The 22,848-nt window shown below is 39.1% G+C and overlaps 2 protein-coding genes across 16 annotated transcripts in view; one reads left to right on the top strand and one right to left on the bottom strand.

Moving 5' to 3' along the window:
* Positions 1-17,338, top strand: part of nsun6 (NOP2/Sun RNA methyltransferase 6) — a 35,834-nt gene extending 18,496 nt beyond the window's left edge. For 8 of the 9 annotated variants that reach the window (XM_078416500.1, XM_078416508.1, XM_078416473.1 and 5 more), the window contains 5 exons: positions 203-322; positions 3,709-3,853; positions 4,617-4,765; positions 5,742-5,867; positions 11,597-17,337. In XM_078416500.1, coding sequence (XP_078272626.1) covers positions 203-322; positions 3,709-3,853; positions 4,617-4,765; positions 5,742-5,867; positions 11,597-11,815 — 759 coding nt within the window. In that variant the 3' untranslated portion in view covers positions 11,816-17,337. Of the gene's footprint in view, positions 1-202; positions 323-3,708; positions 3,854-4,616; positions 4,766-5,741; positions 5,868-11,596 lie in introns of all 9 variants that reach the window. The other variant, XM_078416524.1, reaches the window with a different exon arrangement.
* LOC144603251 (voltage-dependent L-type calcium channel subunit beta-2-like) overlaps positions 15,646-22,848 on the bottom strand; it is a 302,297-nt gene continuing 295,094 nt past the window's right edge. For 6 of the 7 annotated variants that reach the window (XM_078416438.1, XM_078416443.1, XM_078416439.1 and 3 more), the window contains 3 exons: positions 22,526-22,621; positions 20,415-20,600; positions 15,646-19,699 (listed from right to left, as the gene is read on the bottom strand). In XM_078416438.1, coding sequence (XP_078272564.1) covers positions 19,202-19,699; positions 20,415-20,600; positions 22,526-22,621 — 780 coding nt within the window. In that variant the 3' untranslated portion in view covers positions 15,646-19,201. The remainder of the gene's footprint in view (positions 19,700-20,414; positions 20,601-22,525; positions 22,622-22,848) is intronic. The other variant, XM_078416444.1, reaches the window with a different exon arrangement.

Below are 22,848 nucleotides of genomic sequence, written 5' to 3' on the forward strand. Positions count from 1 at the left end.
GAGCATGTAGTCATTTCCCCTGCTCAGAATGGTTTCAGAATTGCTTATTTCAACAAAAATGTTGTGAAAAGTACTTCTAAATTTTTTTTTGATATCAAATCTGCACCACATTGTTACAGTTTGGAGATCCTTGGTTTTAAGTGCTATGGAAATATTAATTCGAGAGGTATGTGCAGCTGAACGCTCTATTCTAAATATTCAGAACCTGCCATCAGTGGTAGCGAGCCATGTGTTGGGTCCAAAACCTGGAGAACGAATCTTGGATATGTGTGCTGGTCCTGGAGGAAAAACGACTCATATTGCAGCATTAATGAATGATAAGGTAAGATCAGAACATGATAAATATTTATAATGCAGCATTAATGAATGATAAGGTGAGACGAGAACAAGATAAATATTTAGTCTGCTAGAACAAGAGAAATAGAGAAAATTAATAGTAATATAGAAAAATAATCTATACAATCTTAGTGAAAAATGCAAGCCGCACACACGCTCGTTCACCGTGATGTGACCAGAGTTGTACAGACCGCTGTCACTCTGCAGTCCCTATCCGCCTGAACAGTCAGAAAGCCATCCACACTCACACTAGACTCTGGGATGTCCTCATGGAGTCACTGCACTCACGGCACTCCCTCCAAGTCCTCACTAGTGCAGGTAGCATGTCCATCTTGTTTTTTCGGCGACCTCACATTCCTTACTGATGGAAGGCAAGTAAATTATACCTTTTCACCCACGGTCGGGGCAATGGAAACATCTGTAGTCGGGGTGATCGAAGATCCCGCAGTCGGCGATCGAAGCCCCCGCATCACGGGGATCGAGGCTGCCGCGATTGGGGCGGTCTAAGCTCATGCTCCAAAAGTATGGAACAGGGATGAAGGTTACACAATAGACAATTGACAATAGGTGCAGAGTAGTCAACGACTTGTCGAGTGAAGCGTCTCGACCCGAAACGTCACCCATTCCTTCTCTCCTGAGATGCTGCCTGACCTGCTGAGTTACTCCAGCATTTTGTGAATAAATCGACTTGTCGAGTGGTGTGGACTGAATCAAAATGTGGCTGGATGTGGGCCAAAAGCTCCAAAAGTCGATCCCTAACAAAGGGACCGCCAGCTTCACGATGTTAAGGCTGCAGTGTGGACGGAGATACGATACGGAAAAAGTCTCATCCCCATCGAGGGAAGAGATTAAAAAGGTTTCCCCCAATCCCCCCCCCCCTCCCACCCGCACATAATACAAAACAAAAAGAACACTAAAACATACAAGTGAAAACAACAAAAGAAGAAAGGGACGAGGCAGTCTGTTGGTGAGGCTGCCATGTATGGCGCCACCCGATGGTAAACTGCACATGTACTCCTTGGTAAACTGCACATCCACACCCTTGATGGAGGCAGGGGACAGGGGTGTTTCTCTCCTCCTAAAGTCCACCACTAACTCCTTAGTCTTCTCAGTGTTGGGCTGCAGGTGATTCAGCCCACACCACTTGACAAGTCGTTGACTAATCTGCACCTATTGTCAATTGTCTATTGTGTATCCTTCATCCCTGTTCCATGACCAGCTTTTGCCCTCACATGCTACTTAATTTTGCAGTGCTTGTAGAGGTTAATTCTCAGTACACAAAGTTTCACATGGTTCCAAAGTTTCACATGCTTCCCTCCCCTTATTGACGCAGCCCACAATTGCAGAGTCATCCAAAAACTTCTGCAGGTGGCAGAATATAAATATCTTATAGATATAAATCTTGGAACCATGTGAAACTTTGTGTACTGAGAATTAACCTCTACAAGCACTGCAAAATTAAGTAGCATGTGAGGGCAAAAGCTGGTCATGGAACAGGGATGAAGGATACACAATAGACAATTGACAATAGGTGCAGGAGGAGGCCATTTGGCCCTTCGAGCCAGCACCGCCATTCAATGTGATCATGGCTGATCATTCACAATCAGTCCCCCGTTCCTGCCCTCTCCCCATACCCCCTGACTCCGCTATCATTAAGAGCTCTATCTAACTCTTCAAAGCATCCAGAGAATTGCCCTCCACTGCCTTCTGAGGCAGAGACTCCCACAGATTTACAACTCTGAGTGAAAAAGTTTTTCCTCGTCTCCATTCTAAATGGCCTACCCCTTATTCTTAAACTGTGGCCCCTGGTTCTGGACTCTCCCAACATTGGGAACATGTTTCTTGCCTCTAGCGTGTCCAATCCCTTAATAATCTATAAGATCCCCTCTCATCCTAAATTCCAGAGCATACACGGAAGGTAACGAAAGGGTTAGTGATCTGAAGGGGTCGAGGATTATTGAGATGGAACTGACAGTGGTCAGAAGAATTTGGAGATTGGGTAGGGGGGATCTCCTCCTCTGAGCCCTTGTTGATCTTGCACCTGTCTATCTCCTCTCCCTCCACCTACATCTACACATACATTTCGAGATAGTCTGCACCTGATCAATCTTCTAACTTCACAATTCACAATCCTCTAATACATTTGTCTCGCACATTGCGTATGTTCATCTCTGGCCTTTGTCCAACCACCTGCCTATCAAAACCATTGTCACTTTGATGCACGTGTGATCTGTCATGCTTTGTCCTGCCCTCCGCTCTTCTAACTTTCTCCTCCCCCATGCCTGCAATCTGTCTGAATAAGGGTCCCGATCTAAAACATTGCCTATCCATATTCTACAGGGATGCTGCCTGACCAACTGAGTTACTCCAGCATTTTGTCTTTCCTTGGTAAACCAGCATCTGCAGTTCTTTGCTTCTACATAGAAGTTGGGGGATGAGAAGGATTTTCTTTACCCAGAGAGCGGTGAATCTATGGAACTCACTGCCACAGAAGGCTGTGGAGGCAAAGACATTGGGTATTTTTAACACAGGAATTGATAGGTTCTTAATTGGTAAGGGTGTCAAAGGTTACAGGGAGAAGTCAGGGGAAAGGGTTTGAGAGGGAAAAATAGATCAGCCATGATTGAATGTTGTAGACTCAATGGGCTGAATGGCTTATTTCTGCTCCAATGTCATATGATCTTACGGTCATTTTACAGTTGTACAAAAAGTCAGGCCGCATTTGGAGTATTGTATTCAGTTTTGGTCACCCTGCTATTAGAAGGATGCCATTAACATGGAAAGAGTGCAGAGAAGATTTGCCAGGACTTTTGGGCCTGAGCTATAGACAAAGGTTCGGCAGGCTAGAAGTTTATTCCTTGGAGTGCAGGAGGCTGAGGGGTAATCTTATATAGGTGTATAAAATCATGAGGGGAATAGATAGGAAGTATGCATAGGGTCTTGTACCCAGAGTAAGGGAATCAAAATCCAGAGAATAGAGATTTCGGGTGAGATGGGGAAAGATTTAATAGACACCCTAGAGGGAACATTTTCCAAAAAGAAGGTGGTGGGTATATGGAATGAGCTGCCAGAGGAGCTAGTCGAGCAGGTATTACAACATTTAAAATACATTTAGATTGATATTTGGATAGGAAAGGTTTAGAGGGATGTGGGTCAAATGCAGACATAAGATACTTTTTGAGATGAGGCATCTTGGTCGGCATGACAAGTTGGGCCGAATTATTAGTTTCCCTGCTGTATAACTCTTATGACACCAACTGAAGCTCTTCATAGAGACAATGCGTTAACTGCCCTTTGGCTTTTGTTCTTGACAATAAATATAACAAAAAAATCTTACCATTTCACTAACATTTAGCACAATCTTTTCAACAGGGTGAAGTGATAGCAATGGATAAGATTGCAAATAAAATAAAGAAGATAAAACAGAATGCTGAGAACTTACAATTAAAATGTATAAAAGTGTTTTGTTATGATGGAACTAAAGCCCTTGCAAAAGAAGGCATTTGGCACGAGCAAGGTATGAAATAATGTGAGTAGTGTTGGAAAGTACTGAAGTCATGTTTTATATATAAACTGCTTCATTCTCCAGGATATGTTTTACAAGAGTTGCTGCCTTACAGCGCCAGAGACCCAGGTTTGATCCGGACCTGTACAGAGTTTGTAAGTTCTCCCCATGACCGGCTGTTCCCATTTCCTCCTATACTCCAAGGACCTTCAGTTTTGTAGGTTAATTGGCTTTGGTAACATTGTAAATTGTCCCTAGTGTGTGTATGATAGTGTTGGGGTGTGGGGATCGCTGGTCGGCATGGATTTGGTGGGTCGAAGGGCCTGTTTCTGTGCTGGATCTCTAACCTAAACGCTCAGAATATGACGAGCGTTATTTAAACTTTAGAGAACTTCAGGTATGTGGCCTGTATTTAGTTGTTAATTATATTAAATCCTTCTAAAATGTACGCCAAGATAAAGAGGAATGTGTAAGATGTGATAGTTAAAATAAAGCCTTTTTCCAATATGATGGCTTTACAAGAGAACTTAAAATGAGGAGGGACCTAGTGTTGGAGAGGAAGTCTCTTTGAAAGCTGTTAACAAAATAAATCAAAAGACTCCCTACCTAATCAAGAATCTCCGCTTTAAAAATCTGCATATGCTAGACATCTGAAGTATATTTAATTTATTGTGTTTTCTTTGGAGTATCTGAATTCAACTATAATTAGTTTTATTAAATTTAAGGGTTGAATTAATATTGAAAATTAGGAGTATATAATGTTTTCATTTGGCAGAAAGGCCTCCATTCCCACCAGACAGTTTTGATCGGGTACTTCTCGATGCCCCTTGCAGTGGGTTAGGTCAGAGACCCAATATGGCCTGTGATTGGAGCTTAAAGGAAATCACTTCTTACCAGCCTTTGCAGCGAATGTTGTTCAGAGTGGTAAGTGCTTTCCCGTTATTTAACCTTAACTGTCCTTCTGGCATGTACCTTTCATGTAATTGCTGAAATTTAATAGACATCTCTTTTGATATATTTTAATGCAAAAACATGAATCCATTTTATTTTACATAGTGCCCTTGGGTCATGGGTTTAACTGAAAAATCTTCAGTTTTGAAAGATCCACTTGTCAATATTTAGTAAATATAGTTTATTAAAACTATAAGTGCATTGATGCTTTACAAAGTTTGGTGAATTGAAGAGGGATCTTCCCCCGAGCATAGTATTTACTATAAAAGTTATTGATCATCCAATTCCGGACTTAACAGTTAACTCAGCTGGGTTCAATGAAACCACTCACACTACCAAGTTAAGTCAATAGCACTTCAGATCCTTAAGCATGAAACCCAAAGCTGGTTCTCTAGTGTAGTTCCTGAAGAGTTCTGCTGTTATCTGATTCTTTTGGAAGAGTTATCAATCAGTATAGTTTCATTGATATCCTGACCAATCTTTGTTCCTAAATAATATAATTTATGAAAAAAATTGTCCTTTTCAGTTTGTTGTTCAGAGGAGCATTTTGTGCGAAAACTGACTCTTGTAATTTCTATATTACCACATTGATCACAAAGACGTACAGGTTTGTAGGTTAATTGACTGGGTAAATGTAAAAATTGTCCCTAGTGTGTGTAGGATAGTGTTAATGTGTGGGGATCGCTGGGCGGCACGGACTTGGTGGGCCGAAAAAAGGCCTGTTTCCGCGCTGTATCTGAAATATGAAATAAAAATAAATATTACACTTTAAAGTATTTCACTGGGTTTGGCAAGCTTTGTGATGTGGTGAAATATATCATTTAAATGAAAATCATTCACATATTATCTGAACTGTTAGATATTTCCATTAGTTACATTTCGCACACTGGAAACTATTTTGTTTTTATTTTATATCTGGCTTTGTTTTCTAACTGAAGTATGTCCTTAGGCAGTCAATTTGCTAAAGCCTGGAGGTGTTTTGGTCTATAGCACCTGTACAATAACTTTGGCAGAAAATGAAGAACAAGTTGCTTGGGCACTCAGTACTTTTCCTTGCTTACAACTGCATCATCAGGTAAGATTCACAGTATTTAGATAACTTGTTGAATTCATCTTAAGAAATAATAGTTTGTCATATATTTGTCATAAATGATAGTTGCAGAAAACAATTTGATGTAAAAATATGGTTTGTGCACCGGTTTTATTTGTAGATTACTGCATTATTATAATTTATGAATTGTTTGACTTCCTTGCAGAAGGAATTTAAAGGTAAGATTTTTCAGGAGGCAGTGTTAAAAGAGGAGGATGATGGTGGGAATATAATTCAATGTCAGTTTCGAAGTAGAAATTATCTCCTCGTGGTTTTACATAAAATCAATGGGCAAAGTGAGTTGTAAAGTCTGACTGCAGGTAACTGCTAGTATTATCATGGATAGCATGCAAAATACAGTTTTTCACTGTGGAGACAACCCTTGTTATAATGGACCACAGTGGGGCAATGGTGTCCCAATAACAAAGGTGTTATTGCCGATTGTTCACTATAACCAAGTAAGGGATTTGCTCCAACACCTCACGGTCACTCCAATAAACATGTTTGCAAATACAAAGTTCTTTTTAACACCTAAAAATGTATTTTTGTTACTGCAAGCTAAAAATACAAAAGGCTGTTAGATTGTTTAGTGTAGTGTCATTGCGCTAGTGCCGAAGCAATTGCTTGTCAATTTCATGGACCTCCTGCAGTGTAACTAGCAGCCTGTGCTCTTAAAGAGACCGTGGGGGCATTCCATACACTATAACCAAAACACTTTATACTAGTAATAACGAGGGTAGTCTGTACCTCCATACATGTGTCAATAATAATAAACCTAAACCTAACTAGTTTGGGTTTAGGTTTATTATTATTGACACATGTATATGGTATATGGTAAAGTAACCCAAATCTTCATTCCACTTGTTATTTGGGTTTGAGTGGAGTGGGTAAGATTTAAGGGACTCCTGAAGTCATTTGCCTATGCGACAAAGTATTTCCTTTTTATTATGATCCACGTGTAGAGGCTAATGTTGATAGAGGAGAGTTGGGTCTGGTTAAAATGAGATACTTGAAAAGGCGTCAGATTCTCTTCTGCTGATTGTCTTGATTCTATCTTTCCTGATTTGCTTATTATGCACTATTCCAAGTTTGAAGCAGGAACAGGTCTTTATGATGCTTGTGGGAGTTCTACTATTCAGTGAGATTGTGGCTGATCAATGTCATCAGCAGCTGTAGAGAGAAATGCTTGGTATTGCCAGCCGATGTGTGTTCCTCCAACCAATGTGGAAGCATTGTACCCAAGGACAGACTTTTGAAATCCAGACATTGACCTTGTATCCAATTGTAGACATTTGCTCTATGGTATAGTGCATAAGTGTATAGCCATTTAAATCTATTTAACTTTTTTTCCTGTTTCATTTATTTTATTCATGGACTCCAATGCACATTCCAAACGGAGGAATTCTAAGGGTAAAGAGACCCTAATGGGAGTTATCTATAGGCCCCCAAACAGTAGCCTGGACATAGGGTGCAAGTTGAATCAAGAGTTAAAATTGGCATGTCGCAAATGTAATGCTACAGTGGTTATGGGAGATTTCAACATGCAGGTAGACTGGGAAAATCAAGTTGGTACTGGACCCCAGGAAAGGGAGTTTGTGGAGTGCCTCCGAGATGGATTCTTAGAACAGCTTGTACTGGAGCCCACTAGGGAGAAGGCAATTCTGGATTTAGTGTTGTGTAATGAACCTGATTTGATAAGGGAACTCAAGGTAAAAGAGCCATTAGGAGGCAGTGATCATAATATGATAAGTTTTATTCTACAATTTGAGAGGGAGAAGGGAAAATCAGAAGTGTCAGTATTACAGTATAGCAAAGGGGATTATAGAGGCATGAGGGAGGAGCTGGCCAGATTTGACTGGAAGAAGACTCTAGCAGGAAAAACGGTGGAACAGCAATGGCAGGTATTCCTGGGAATAATGCAGAAGGTGCAGGATCAATTCATCCCAAAGAGGAGGAAAGACTCTAAGGGGAGTAAGAGGCGCCCGTGGCTGACAAGGGAAGTCAAGGACAGCATAAAAATAAAAGAGAAGAAGTATAACATAGCAAAGAAGAGCGGGAAGCCAGAGGATTGGGACTCTTTTAAAGATCAACAGAAAATAACTAAAAGGGCAATACCGGGGGAAAAGATGAGGTACGAAGGTAAGCTAGCCAATAATATAAAGGCAGATAGTAAAAGCTTCTTTAGGTATGTGAAGAGGAAAAAAATAGTTAAAGCAAATGTGTGTCCCTTGAAGACAGAAGCAGGTGAATTTATTATGGGGAACAAGGAAATGGCAGACGAGTTGAACCGGTACTTTGGATCTGTCTTCACTAAGGAAGATACAAACAATCTCCCAGATGTTCTAGTGGCCAGAGATCCTAGGGTGACGGAGGAACTGAAGAAAATTCATATTAGGCAGGAAATGGTGTTGGGTAGACTGATGGGACTGAAGGCTGATAAATCCCCAGAGCCTGATGGTCTGCATCCCAGGGTACTTAAGGAGGTGGCTCTCGAAATCGTGGACGCATTGGTGATCATTTTCCAATGTTCTATAGATTCAGGATCAGTTCCTGTGGATTGGAGGGTAGCTAATGTTATCCCACTTTTTAAGAAAGGAGGGAGAGAGAAAACAGGAAATTATAGACCAGTTAGTCTGACATCGGTGGTGGGGAAGATGCTGGAGTCAATTATAAAAGACGAAATTGCAGAGCATTTGGATTGCAGTAACAGGATTGTTCCGAGTCAGCATGGATTTACGAAGGGGAAATCATGCTTAACTAATCTTCTGGAATTTTTTTGAGGATGTAACTAGGAAAATGGATAGGGGAGAGCCGGTGGATGTAGTGTACCTTGACTTTCAGAAAGCCTTCGACAAGGTCCCACATAGGAGTTTAGTGGGCAAAATTAGAGCACATGGTATTGGAGGTAGGGTACTGACATGGATAGAAAATTGGTTGGCAGACAGAAAGCAAAGAGTGGGGATAAATGGGTCCCTTTCAGAATGGCAGTGACTAGTGGGGTACCGCAAGGCTCGGTGCTGGGACCGCAGCTATTTACAATATACATTAATGACTTGGATGAAGGGATTAAAAGTAACATTAGCAAATTTGCAGACGACACAAAGCTGGGTGGCAGTGTGAACTGTGAGGAAGATGCTATGAGGTTGCAGGGTGACTTGGACAGGTTGTGTGAGTGGGCAGATGCATGGCAGATGCAGTTTAATGTGGATAAATGTGAGGTTATCCACTTTGGTGGTAAGAATAGGAAGGCAGTTTATTACCTGAATGGTGTCAAGTTAGGAAAAGGGGACGTACAACGAGATCTGGGTGTCCTAGTGCATCAGTCACTGAAAGGAAGCATGCAGGTACAGCAGGCAGTGAAGAAAGCCAATGGAATGTTGGCTTTCTTAACAAGGGGAGTTGAGTATAGGAGCAAAGAGGTCCTTCGGCAGTGAGACCACACCTAGAGTATTGTGTGCAGTTTTGGTCTCCCAACCTGAGGAAGGACATTCTTGCTATTGAAGGAGTGCAGCGTAGGTTCACAAGGTTAATTCCCGGAATGGTGGGACTGACTGTCGGAGGTTGAAAGACTAGAGCGACTGGGCTTGTATACTCTGGAATTTAGAAGGATGAGAGGGGATCTTATTGAAACATATAAGATTATTAAGGGATTGGACACGCTAGAGGCAGGAAACATGTTCCTGATGTTGGGGGAGTCCCGAACCAGGGGCCAGTTTAAGAATATGTCATTTAGAACGGAGATGAGGAAGATTTTTTTCACTCAGAATTGTGAAGCTGTGGAATTCTCTGCCTTAGAAGGCAGTGGAGGCCAATTCTCTGGATGCTTTCAAGAGAGGGTTAGATAGAGCTCTTAATGATAGCAGAGTCAGGGGATATGGGGAGAAGGCAGGAAGGGGGTACTGATTGTGCATGATCAGCCATGATCACGGTGAATGGCGATGCTGGCTCGAAGGACCGAATGGCCTACTCCTGCACCTATTGTCGATTGAGCCTTATTTTGTGACGGCTTACCTTAAGATACACAGTGACTTTTTTCCCCATTCACTTGTCAGAGGTTACTTGGTAGCCACTAGCAATATGTGTTTATTTCTATCTGAAGATGGATAAGTGGATGTGGGTGGCCATTTGTCTATTTTCCAATCGGATTCCTGTCCATTCAGCGATGGCTTCTAGTGCAACACGGACTTCTTTCCAGTGCTCAAGGCACCAGGGGAATCCTCAGCCCATGTCTTGACAGATGGCCTCCACTCGCACTGATCCAGGCAGCACCATCAGTCAATGCAACAGACTGAGTGGCAGGAGGCGATCCGTGTTTTGTGATCTCTCCATTAGTATAGTTTAGTTGATTGTCACGTGCATCAAGGTACAGTGAAAAGCGTTTTTGTTGCCTGCTAACCAGTCAGCGGAAAGACTATACATGATTACAATCAAGCTATCCACAGTGTACAGATACATGATAATGGGAATAATGTTAGTAAATGCAGAATTTGAAAAGGTTTGACTTGCAGTTTAAGCAATCAATGCATACTGGCACAAAGAACTGAATGGCATCTCAGGCATAAACCATTGACTGGATGTACAGAGGCACTTTTAAACCTGCTTCCAAGTCTCCAGAAAACTGCAGCTTCCTCTGGCTTTTGTAATCTCTAGTCCATGAAAGCTAGTTGCTCACTAGCCTTCTCTTTCGAGGAAGAGCGATTTCTGTTTGGAAGGTTTGGGGCCTTGCCAGCGTGGCATCTAGATTGTGTTGGGGAACCACAGGTAGAACTGTGGACCAGCAGCAGTGCCCAGTCATGATTGTTTCAGGAATATGGTGGAAAATGTCTTCCTTATTCTGCACTAGCTAAACAGATATCAAGGCCCATGGACTTGTCGGGTTACAAAAAATAATATCTTATATTTCACATCAGCATAATGTTTTGAATTATTAATGTGTTATAAGACAAAGAAATATGAGTCGATCTTCGGGCTCCTCACTTGTTCCACCGTTTAATTAGTTTGTGGCTGATCTTTTTACCTTGGCTTACCTTCCAGCTACTTTCCCCTGAATTCCCTATTATCCCAAAATATTTGTAATGCTTTAAAAAATAAATTGTTTTCTTTACTTCAATTGTATTACTTCTCAAAGTCTCTGGATGTCAGTGGCATTTAAACACTATCAGAAGTTGCTTTCAGAATTGTAGCCAGCAAGACTAGGAGTAGGGGAAAGTAGTGGGTTAGATTGTCAGAGGCACCTCAAAGATGAAGCTTCCTATTTACCCTACTGGAAGCTTGGACACTGCTCAGACCACATTACTAGACTCTGGGATTCTTTAGGCCAGATAGACGGTGTGAAGGTTAGATATGTTATTTGATAATCCAAGTTCTTTACCTTCAGTCTGGATATAAAAAAAGTTAGATATGTTATTATTATGTTATTAGATATGTTTTAATTGTAGATTCATAAAGAATACATGGGTATATCATCTATTCTGTTTAAAATTAAATGTTAATGCCTACCAGATTATGTTTTGACCTGATTTTGTAATATTTTTGTTATTGCAAAACAGATTGTGCTTGACATTTATATTCAATTTCAAAAACTACATGCGTTTTCTCAAATTGTTTGGTTTCTTCATAAGTTTGACATTTATCCTGCTTAAGAAGAATACTTGAGGGGATGTTAAAGAATTAAATTTGGTGGAATTGTTTTCAATGCACATCTATCCCTACAGGAACCTCACCTGGGTGACGAAGGCATGATGGGAGTTGGACTTTCAGAGGATCAATTGAAATTGCTGCAGAGATTTAATCCATCCAGTATAATTGTAAAGGACACCATTGTTTCTTCGGCAGATCAGGATTTCGGTCAGATGACTCATTTAATTAACTTGGCCAATAAGGACACAATAGGCTTTTTTATCGCAAAATTTATTAAGGTGCAAGATGCCTAAGTTAGATGTAGAGACGAGGAACTGTAGGTGCTGGTTTACAATAAAAGAAACAAAATGCTGGCATAACTCAGCAGTTCAAGCAGCATCTCTGGAGAACATGGCTAGGCAACGATTTGGTTAAATTGTTTTTGATGATTGTTGGAGACGGGAGAAGGGGTTGTCGTCGGGCAGTGAGGGCTCCTCACTGGAGAAAATTTAATTATTTGGAGGAATGTTGGAGAAGGGGTACTCGCCAGGCGGCAAGGACTCCTTGCCATAGAAAAGCTGAAGGAAGGTCCCGACCCGAAACATCACCTATCCATGCTATCCAGAGATGCTGCCTGACCCGCTGAGTTACTCCAGCACAGTGTGTCTGTTTATGCCCAACAGTTACCTTTACTGAAATAAAATACACAAGTACACCTGAAATAAAAAGAAAATATTTAAAGGGCAGATTATTTTGTAATAATGCAAACTGATTATTGATGTTTTAGGTGTGTTCATTGTAATAATTCCTTTTCCTTGTATGTTTTGTAAACTGATTAACTAAAGTTCAACTGGCAGCATCGTCAGAGCATTATTCCTATGACAGCAAACCAAAGGCATAGTTGCTATGGTAGCAATAGATTATGCCAGCTGTTTCATGAGATCGTATACCACGTGCTGACATAGGTCATTAGAGGCTTTTGTATTTCATTTAGAATCCAGATTACAACATTTGCTTTAAACCTCTTTCTCCGATTTTTATGTTTTGTACTTGAAAACAAATGTTGTCATGCAGTTCACATGAAATTTAATATTGAATAGATGTGAGGTATATACGTCCTTTTTTTGTTTATGTTTAAGGATAACATTAATTTAGTAATATTTTGAAAGTGAAAAAGGTACACATTAGATTTTCACTTTACGCTCACCTTAAATCTTGGATTTAAATGTCTTATATACTTTTCTCTGGAAGAACTAAATATCCTGTAATAATAGATACATTCCTCATACTTTCTTAGGCCACACAATGTCAGAGGCATCATTCATCAAATCTTCAGTTTTCTCATGCACCTACATTTTGCTTGTTACCAGTTTACCTCTTCTTCCCGACCAAATTTTCCAGCTTATCATTCATTCAGCTATTTTGTAACCAAACTGCTTTCTGTCTAGTCTAATCACTAAAAGGTCCATGACTCTGTTTCTCCAACTGGATCTGTATTTTTGTTTCTTTAGATTGGTTAGGTATATTCTCTCTGCCATTTCTAAGTTCACACTACAACCTCCTCCACCGCCACCAATTCCCATAACTTACTGGCAACCAGCTCGTTTTTGTAGAAAGCAAAACTGCCGATGCTAGAATCTGATGCTGGAAAGAACTCAGCAAGTCAAGCCTGTTCTGAGGAAAGGTGGCTTCGTCGATCCACCGTTTTTTGGTGCTTGCCTAGCCTAAAATGTTACCTTGCTTCTCTTTCCACAGATGCTGCTTGACTGTCTGAGTTTTTTCAGCATTTCTGTTTCAGCTCACCTTTTCCAATGGTCCAAAGATATAATTTCTACACTGGCTCCTGATGACATTTCTGATCATATTTATACTACTTTTCTTACTCCATTTCTACTCTCCTGAACACAACAGATATATATTTTTTTCATTTACAGTACCTTCATTTGCTGTTGTTTATTCATTCCTTATCTCTCCAGCATTTCAGGCTTTAGCAATGTGACTACAAACTGTTATTTTTACACCAGTACCCTTTAAGGTTATTTGTCACTCCATTCTTCTGCTAAAAAGCTGTATAGCCTAGAGGCCGCACCAAACGTCAACTACCCATTTACATTAATCAGTCTTTAAATTCTCCCCACAGTCTCATTTACCCCTCACCTACACACAAGGGGTAATTTGCATTGCCCAATTAACCAGCCAATCTGTACACCTTTGGGGTGTGGGAAGTAGTCCATGTGGTCATGAAGAATGTGCAAACTCCACAAAAACAGCACCTGAGGTCATGACCTAAGTCTCCGGCGCAATGAGGCAGCCATTTCACTAACTGCACCACTGTGCTGCCTTATTTAATTTTAAGATTTGGATACTTTCTGTAGTGTAGATAAATAAAACAGGAAAAGACATGCAAGAACAGATTAACAATAATGTATGTAAAGATCAGTCATACTGTGAAGACAGTGTTGATTGCGATTTACTAATCATAATGAATTAACATTTTCAGTGTTTTAAGATGCAACCTAATTTCTAGATTTGATTTGATTTCAGATCTTGTTTCCAAATTCCAGAATTGAATTGGGGGGAATTGTCATTAGCCGAGTATATAAAATCATAAGAAATAGAAATGGTAGTAGCCACCAGGGTATTTACAGCCTATCTATCATTCAATAAGATCATAGCTGAACCGGGGTTTCATCCATTTTCCCACCCGATCACAAACCTGAAATTCCTGGGTGTCCAAAAGTCGAACGTTCTCAGCTTTGAATTTATTTAACTGAGCAATCACAGTTCCAATATAACAAATTTAGAAGTTTTACAAATCCTGTGTATAAAGGAATGTCATCTCAATGTCATCTAAATAACTGAAAGGGCTCCTGGTTCTGGACGCTCCACAAAGGGGAAACGGACCCGTCAGCCATTCTGTGCAGTTTGTATATCTCAGTGATAATGTTTCTCATTCTTCTTAACTCTTGAGTAAAGGCCAAACTTCCTAAATATTTCTCCATAAGACAGTTCTCATTTCAGCAATCTTACAAAATATATACAACACGTTGATTCAAAAGCCAGTATGTAAACCAGTATTTAACAGTATTCTCTGCCACAGAAGGCAGTGGAAGCCAATTCACTGGATGTTTTCAAGAGAGATATAGTTCTTGGGGCTACCGGAATCAAGGGACATGGAGAGAAAGCAGGAATGTGGTACTGAATTTGGATGATCTGACATGATCATATTGAATGGCGGTAATGGCTCGAAGGGCCTATGCTTGCACCTATTTTCTATGTTCCTAAGTATTCTAAAATTCTGTATGATCACATTTTTGTACATCAACCCCCTTGCAAGAAAAAAACACCAATGTACCTGCAGGTTTAGTTTGTGTCTCCTGAACCAGTGCATCACAATCTCTTCTCGTGTTATTCCCTATCTAAAAAAATGCTGTGTTTCCATTCTTCGTACACAACTTCACATTTTCCCATCATCTGATCAATTACTTGGTCAATTACATTTTTCAGATTCTTTGTATTTTCTTTATATCTTACTTTCCTGACAACCTTTGAATCTTTTCATTGCCATTTATCTAAATGATAAAATTATCAAACCTGATTTAATTAAACAAATAACTCTTTTTCTTTCAGGATTGGTGTGTTATTTAATGCTGTCAATGCTTTTGGCACTACGTGCTCCTCTTCATTTCAATCTCCTTGTCACAACTGCTTTTCCCCTTTACAGTAAGGTTTCTGTCTTTTGAGCATTTCCATTATCAGGTTTGTTTGCTTATGGAAAGCCACACCTCAGGAAGTTGCATCTGCAAGTGGTAAAAATCAGTCAAAATCAAACCGTTGTTTCAGTCTGACCTCAAACAATATCCACAATGCCTCATTGATCACAGAGTCCTAAATGCTTTTCACTTGCACGTACAGCTGAGGGAGCTCCGTTATTGCCCATCAACTAGATCATTAATCAAACATTTCTTTCCAATCAAATTAGTGAAAGCTTGATACACTAGTATTTAAGACATTCTGAAACAAATCTACATGCATTTGAAGCTTGCTGAACTTTAATTTTTTTGTATATATATCTATATATTTGAACACATGTGTATGAACCAAAAATAATACTTTTGTTCAAAAAATTAAAGTTCATTGTTTCTTTTAAAATTGTACATTTACACAGAATAGACCGACATATTCTAGTCAGTACAACAAATGCAAAGTTCCATGTAATTTTAATATAGTTAGATGGTTTTATACAACAAGCATTCAGTCATATGTGTTGTATGGCAGTAAATACACTTTTTGCCATTTTAAAGTGCTGGAGCTGTTCATTGTGAATGACATTTTAGAACAATGTATAATATTCTTAAAACTTTAATTGTCTTGCAATTAATATTGAGGTGGTTACCCCAATATAAGAATTGCTGTTACGTTTCATTTGAATGTAGGTTTCAGTTGGACACAAATTTCTCAGCAACATGTTGTCTGCTGTATTGTAAATTGCAAATAGTCCCATCACCTTGTTCTTTTATTTACATTTATCCATTTTGATATTTGTGCAGTAACTGAATATTACTACAAGTTTTAACTTTAAATACAGTAAACAATGTGGATTTACTTTGTCAATCTACCAATTTCAATTCCATCAGTGTGTGGGGGTGCTGAAAATAGTTGATTTTATCCTCTGGAGAAAAGAGGAGAGGATAATCACTGAGCTGGTCCTTGAACTTAATTTACTGCCTCTTAATAATTATTTAGAATGAATTAGGTCTTGCTGCCTTTGGTTATAGATGCTGCTTCCCGGAGAAAAGTAAGGGGAGGGTGCAAAATTTAAAATTCTATCAGAAATCAAATAACAAATTCAAATTGGGCATGATAATTCTACACAAGTTGCATGACCCTAAATTGGCCGTTTTTAATTTACATTTTCTTATAATTTCCACATTCAACATTAGCTTTTCAAACTTCAGATTTTGTTATTATTAGACCGGAATGACATTATGGTGAAGAGCTTCAAGCACCATTTCAGTGACTGGTTGGTTATGTTACCCTGTAATTCCATTTGATGGTCTTTAAAATCATCCTAAATGAGAACATTATCAAATCACTGTTTCTCTACTATTGCAGTATCATAACATGCCATTTATATTGTAAATGATGATGGTTTTCTCTCTCACCTTCTAGGTGAGATCCACATTGTTGATTGTACAGTTTGATGGTGTACTAACATGTGATCACCACGGAATAAATTTAAGTGCTCCTCAAATACATTATAATTTTCCAGTTGTTAGGTAATGAAATGATGTAAAATATTATGTTGGCCGTACCTTAACTTCAATGAAACAGAACAGATGAGAGGGTATAGCAATCAGTGAGTTTGCCTTATTGACATTATGACTGAAAATGAAACAGCACCTATCAGATCCACTTGATTTTGCATACCTATCTACACCAAGACATTCACAAAAATGTCCCTATACTGACGAAAAATTGTACTCAGCAAAAACTTTCAAACTGACTTTTCCTTGGACCAGGAAATGACGCGTGCACGGATGCATTTGTTTAAGCTTCAGTACTTTTGGACACTCAGTGTAAAGACTACTTCAAAAGCAGCAACAGTAATGAATGAGAAATAAAATAGAAACTACTGGAAATACAGGCAGCTGATTTTTGTAATTTAATATCAATAGCTTCAAGCAGACCATTTCTTGATCTGATGAATAGCCATTACCTTGTAACAATCACACTTCTCTACGGCTGCTCCCTGATCCTAGGTATTTCTGGCATGTTCTGCTTTATTTCAGATTTCCAGCATCTGCAGTATTTTGCTTTTATAATGAACAAGATTGGAATGATTCTTCTGTGATTGTTCTTGTAGAGGCACTGACGGATGCTGGGATATGGTTCCATGAAAGCCCTCTGATACTTCAATTAATTATCCACTAAAACATAAGAGCTGAAATGATTCTAAGGTGTACCAGTAATCTTGACAAATTTACATTATTTACACACTGACTAAAAGTGCTGTTTATACGCATACTCTTATGTTGTACTTATTACAAATCAGCCACATTTTTTGCCATTGAAGACTTTGACAATGCAAAATTCAAAACCTCCAAATACCAGATTTCAGGGTTACCTCATTGATCTGCAGATGTTTATTTTACGCACAAACCCAAATGCACATTCTGTCAACAACAACATCCAAAACAAGTCATCTACCAAAAAGGTAGGACATTGGAAAAGTAGGGGAATAGTACTTTTTCCTTTTAAAAAAAAAACCCAACAGATCTGAAATTCAGATATAGTGCACATTGCTATTTTGGAGAATATACATAGTTTGGTATATTGGAGAAGAGAATAAACACCTCACTTGCTAGGACTTTACATTTTTTTTATGATAAAGCAGCAACCCATTTCAGGCAAAGTGATTGGAAGAATGTAGGCATGTATCTGTGTCCGCTACGTCTTTATGATTTCATTACATGACAGAAGCAATGGAATATTGTTCCTGTTAATGAAATGGCATTTCTATGTTAACCTGCATAGCCAACATTTGTACAGTTAAATAAATAACTATCAAACAGTGCAGCAGAATCCACTACTGTCAACATCTACAAAGGCAATAATAACAGTAATATATACAAATGCTTACAAATTAGATTTCAAAAATAAATTTCACATATGCATATACAGTACAGAACAGCTTTTCTTTATGGCCATGAAGCAATAAGTCAAAGCCATTTGGAAAAATAAGATAATTTTACAGGGGAATAAACACAAAACCCTCAAGCAATTCCTAAATCAAAATAAATCATAACATACATAAATATTAAGAATTTGGTGTATAACTTAATCTGTCCAAGTAAGATGGCCATTGTCTTACCAGTTCAAATGATTAATTTTATAAAACTCTAAACAATAAGTCTCTCTCGCTCTCTCTCTTAAAAATGCTTTGTATTTCCCAGCCTCTGATCAATGATATGCGGATACGTGAAGCATAGTGATCATATTAACTAAATTTTCTAAAATAGGCCAGTTGTAATTGGCATGATGAAGGAGAGAAAATACATCTAAACAATTCTGAAGCAGATAAAATGGCTAATATTATTTGTGAATTATTTGCAAATGTTACAAGTATAAATAAAATGATACCATACAGTACATAGTACTAGTACTTAAAAAATACTTTCCTTTTAATTATGTCTGATGTGTAAGGCAAGACTAGATTCCCCAAATGCACCCCAACTACAAGTATAAGCCAGAGTGGTCTTTAAACTTGAACAGATTTCTGCATGCAGAAGTTAAACATTTGAGGATTAAAAAAAACACATTATGTGCTGATCCAACTCATCCTGAATACTCAGGTATGTTCACTTTTCCTTCCCAACCCCACCCACCCAATCCCCCACATAGATATGTATATATAAAAATGTTGCTTAAGAACATCAACAGTAATTTGATAGTAAAAGTTATTGTTCAGCTGGCAGCCATCTAAACCAAACCATAAACAAGTACAGTACAAGTCTAGAAGATCTGCAATTGTACAATGAGTTTAAGTGAATTATATTGATTGTATTTCCATGCTGGATCAGCAACAACTGTAAGAGCTCTCCAATGTACAATAACTTTTACAGCAAACAAATCAGGTGGTGTATTTTTCCTTTTACACCCACAAAACTAATAGAGATGGAGGAGTCTTATAGACAGAGTTAATGGCGAATGTACGCATCCTGATTCCACTCACTGACATCGTTTCTTTTTTTGGATGCAACATCCCCATCCCTTTCACAATGTTGATCCTTTGATTTATGGCGACTGCGCTGTTTGTTGCGTTCATTATGGTCCTGTTCTCGCTCTTGTTCCTTTGAACGATGTCTTGATTCTCGATGCCTGTGGCTGCAGTCACCTTGGACTTCTTCTGTATGGTTGTGATCCTGATGTGAGCTATAATGATCGCCATGACTATCCGTATAATCATCCTTTGGTTCTATATACACAGAATCCCTGCTGTCTTCCATTTCAGAGTCAAATGTTTCCTGCCTCTCCAGGCCCCGACTTGCTGTGCCCCTGTGATTGTGGTGCTTGGCAGAGGAAGAAGTTCGGTGTTGGGGCTTTTTTACTGGCTCCGGTTGCTTCTCTTCCTCCTGGGAAGCAGATCTCTCAGGTCCTGAATGCAGACGTTTTTGCTCTCCCTGTTTCTGTTCACCCTGGTTAGTGCCACACCATGCAACAATCCAGTTAGTGAAAATAGATCATTTCAAACACTATCTAGATCTGATTAATTAGCAGGCTCTACACACCCAATTCACCCAAACTTAATGGTTTTAAGTTAATACTAATTGTTTTACATTAAGCATCTTTATTTGGTTACTGGGGCAAAGTAATAACCATCAAGTATCTTAATGTAAAAAGATCTCAAATGTTGGGATTACCTTAATACTGAAACTAGTGTTAAAGAAAATTACTAAAGAAAACAAAATGTTATGGTCTCATGGGTATTATTAGCATGAAAATATGACATCTTTTCTTTACCCACATTAACCAGGTAATGATTACTTTTTAAGTAAGCATGCAGTCTCTGAAGTTGTGTTTATGAATTCCCTTTCACACTGAAGATAAGAAACCATCCTTGAGAATATACTGTAGATAAATGGATTTATACATTAATCACTAAACAATTCCTTGTTAGCATCTTTATTGTGATTAATCACAAGGGTTAAGTGATTTTCCTCATGCAAAGCTGCTTAAAGAAATACTATCCAGCATTTTTCAATAATCTGTTGAATTCTAACCTGAAGCTGGAAGGTAATTAAATGTTTCCATCTCTAGTGAAATATGATTGTCACAAATCGCTTGATTTTCTCCATTGTCCTCTATATGCCAGAAATGAAGATTAGGTTGGAGAGAAGCAAGAACTTGTACCTGCAGATTGGAGACTGGTGCTGGGCTTGAAGGAAGAGCTGCGCTGGCCATTGTCCGGCTAAGGAGAGGGTTGGGAGGATTGCTGCTCGGAGGGTGGGTAGCTTTCCAGTAAGCTTCTAGGTAGTCAGAGAGGTGCTCACAGGCATCTTCTAGCTGATTTTCATCAAGAATTACATCAAATAGTTCCTAGGGCAATGGCATAAACTTTAAATTCTTATTTCTTTAAACATTCAGCTTTTAATAGTAAGTTGTGTTCTCACTAGCAAAATATTGCAGTATACTTGGAATTATTTGGCATTGTACAATTTACCCTTCCCATGTTATTTTATGAACATTTGTGTTGGCATCCAATTCCTTCAATTTTTGCTTTATTAAAATCATATTTTAAATTGTCTTATACCAGGGATGCCCAAAACATTCTTAGATTGACCCATCGAAGAACTTAAGTACTCAACCACATATGAAGCCCCAGGTGTTGAAAGAATACAATAGGCCTATCTCCTAGACTTGGAAAGAGGATAGAGAATCATATAATGGATCCTTTGACAGATGATGGTGGTGAATGGGTTGATAATGGATGAGATGGTAGATGATACCTGGCAAGATGGTGGGTGCAGGATTGAGGCGACAATATCTGAAAATGGTGGACAGAAGATTGATTGGTCAGTGCTAAAGCATCAGCAGAAAAGTAGTAGGGAATGTGTAGGCTAACAGAAATGAAGGAAAGCTTAAGACACCAGACAATCTGCTGGAAGAACTCAATGGGTTGAACAGAATCTGTGGGTGGAATGAAATGGTCAACATTTTGGACTGGGACCCAGCATTAGCACACAACTCAGTCTTGATACAGGGTTTCCGACCCAAAATATCGACCATTCCCTTTCTACACACAGATGCTGCTCAACCTACTGAGTTTCTACAGCAGATTGTTGTTTCTCCAGTTTCCAGAATCAGTAGCCTCTTGTATCTCAAAGTTTGATGCAACTAGGATAAAGAAAGAATCTTCAGCAGCCTCCCAGGTAAAGTGGAAATAACATCAAAGTCAGCCTCGGGGCTCCAATTAAGACTTCCTTCAGTGCTTGAAGTTGGCGCCAGTAAACCTAGTGCATTTTGGAAGTTTGCCATCACTGTATTTGCTCAGCAGTCTCCACACTGCCATATCACATCAAAGGATTGCCAACAATTTGGGCCTGTGGTTCTCCATGATCTGTTTGAGCAACTGGGGCTTTTATTACAACAGTATGGAGATTTTTCCCAGGGTGGAAATGTCAAAGGCCAGAGGGCATATCTGGTGAGAGGGGCAAAGTTTAAAGGAGATGTGCAAGGCAAGTTCTTTACACAAGGATTGGTGGAACGCACCGAGAGCGTGCTGCCCGAGGTGGTGGTGGTGGAGGCAAATATGGTCAGAGTTGAAGAGGCTTTTAGATAGGCACATAGATATGTAGAAAACTGAAGGATAAATCATTAGCAGGCAGAGGAGGTTAATTTTTCTTGGCATCATGTTTGGCACAGACATTGTAGGCCAAATGGTCTGTTCCTGTGCTGTGCCCTTCCCCAGAAACTGATTTGTTCTGGATCCAGTATCGCATTTGAGTTGAGAATTCAGTAATGGTTCGGGAAATGATCATCTCTTGTTTCCAAATACACCCAATTGATAGTTAAGATGGTCATCAATCACTTTTGCAGGCAAAATAAGGTAATTGCTCACGTCGGGAAACACATTTTTCGGTGTAACAATAGAGCTCAGCTCCATGAGATCAGGAATTGGAGTGAGTAGATCACCATGCCTATTTACCAGTAGAACTGTACGCAAATATCCTGTGGTTCATCTCATTATTTTTTTAAAACCTTTTTGTGCTGCAATGAAACCCAATTTCTGTGTCAGAAATGTGATCGCTACCACATTGTGCAACTGACTGAAGATTAATTTCTTTGTGTCGTGATGTTGGTTTGATTCACTGTCTAAGACATTCAGCAATGAGATAGAGGACAGGCCAGGCAACAATTTTCAAGAAAAGAATGTAAAAACAATCAGTTGGCTTTCAAGGATTAAGTGGAATAAATTTCAATAAGTAATTGAATGAGAAAGAAAAAAGATTAAAAGTACTCACTGGAGGACACTGAGCCAGTTTGTCTGCTGCTACCATCTGGACATTCAGGTGTTTAGCCTGAGATTTTCCTCTTGATTTTATTAATCTTTGCAATACCTGCATGCAAGATAAAATTGAAAGATTAGGAAGTTAGTACACAGATAATAGCTTGACAACCTTTTGCAAATAACTGTCCTAACTGCTGTAAAGGTCCCTTTATTCCCCTTGTTCAAATAAAATGGCAAGAAGAAAGCAATTAAAATCCATGTCGTGGGAGTGAATTGCACCAATTTTTCATCCCCAGTTCAAGAAAGTGATTTTTGCACACATTCCATGGTATCTGG

This window comes from Rhinoraja longicauda, chromosome 2 (genome assembly GCF_053455715.1).
Source record: "Rhinoraja longicauda isolate Sanriku21f chromosome 2, sRhiLon1.1, whole genome shotgun sequence".
NCBI lineage: Eukaryota > Metazoa > Chordata > Chondrichthyes > Rajiformes > Arhynchobatidae > Rhinoraja > Rhinoraja longicauda.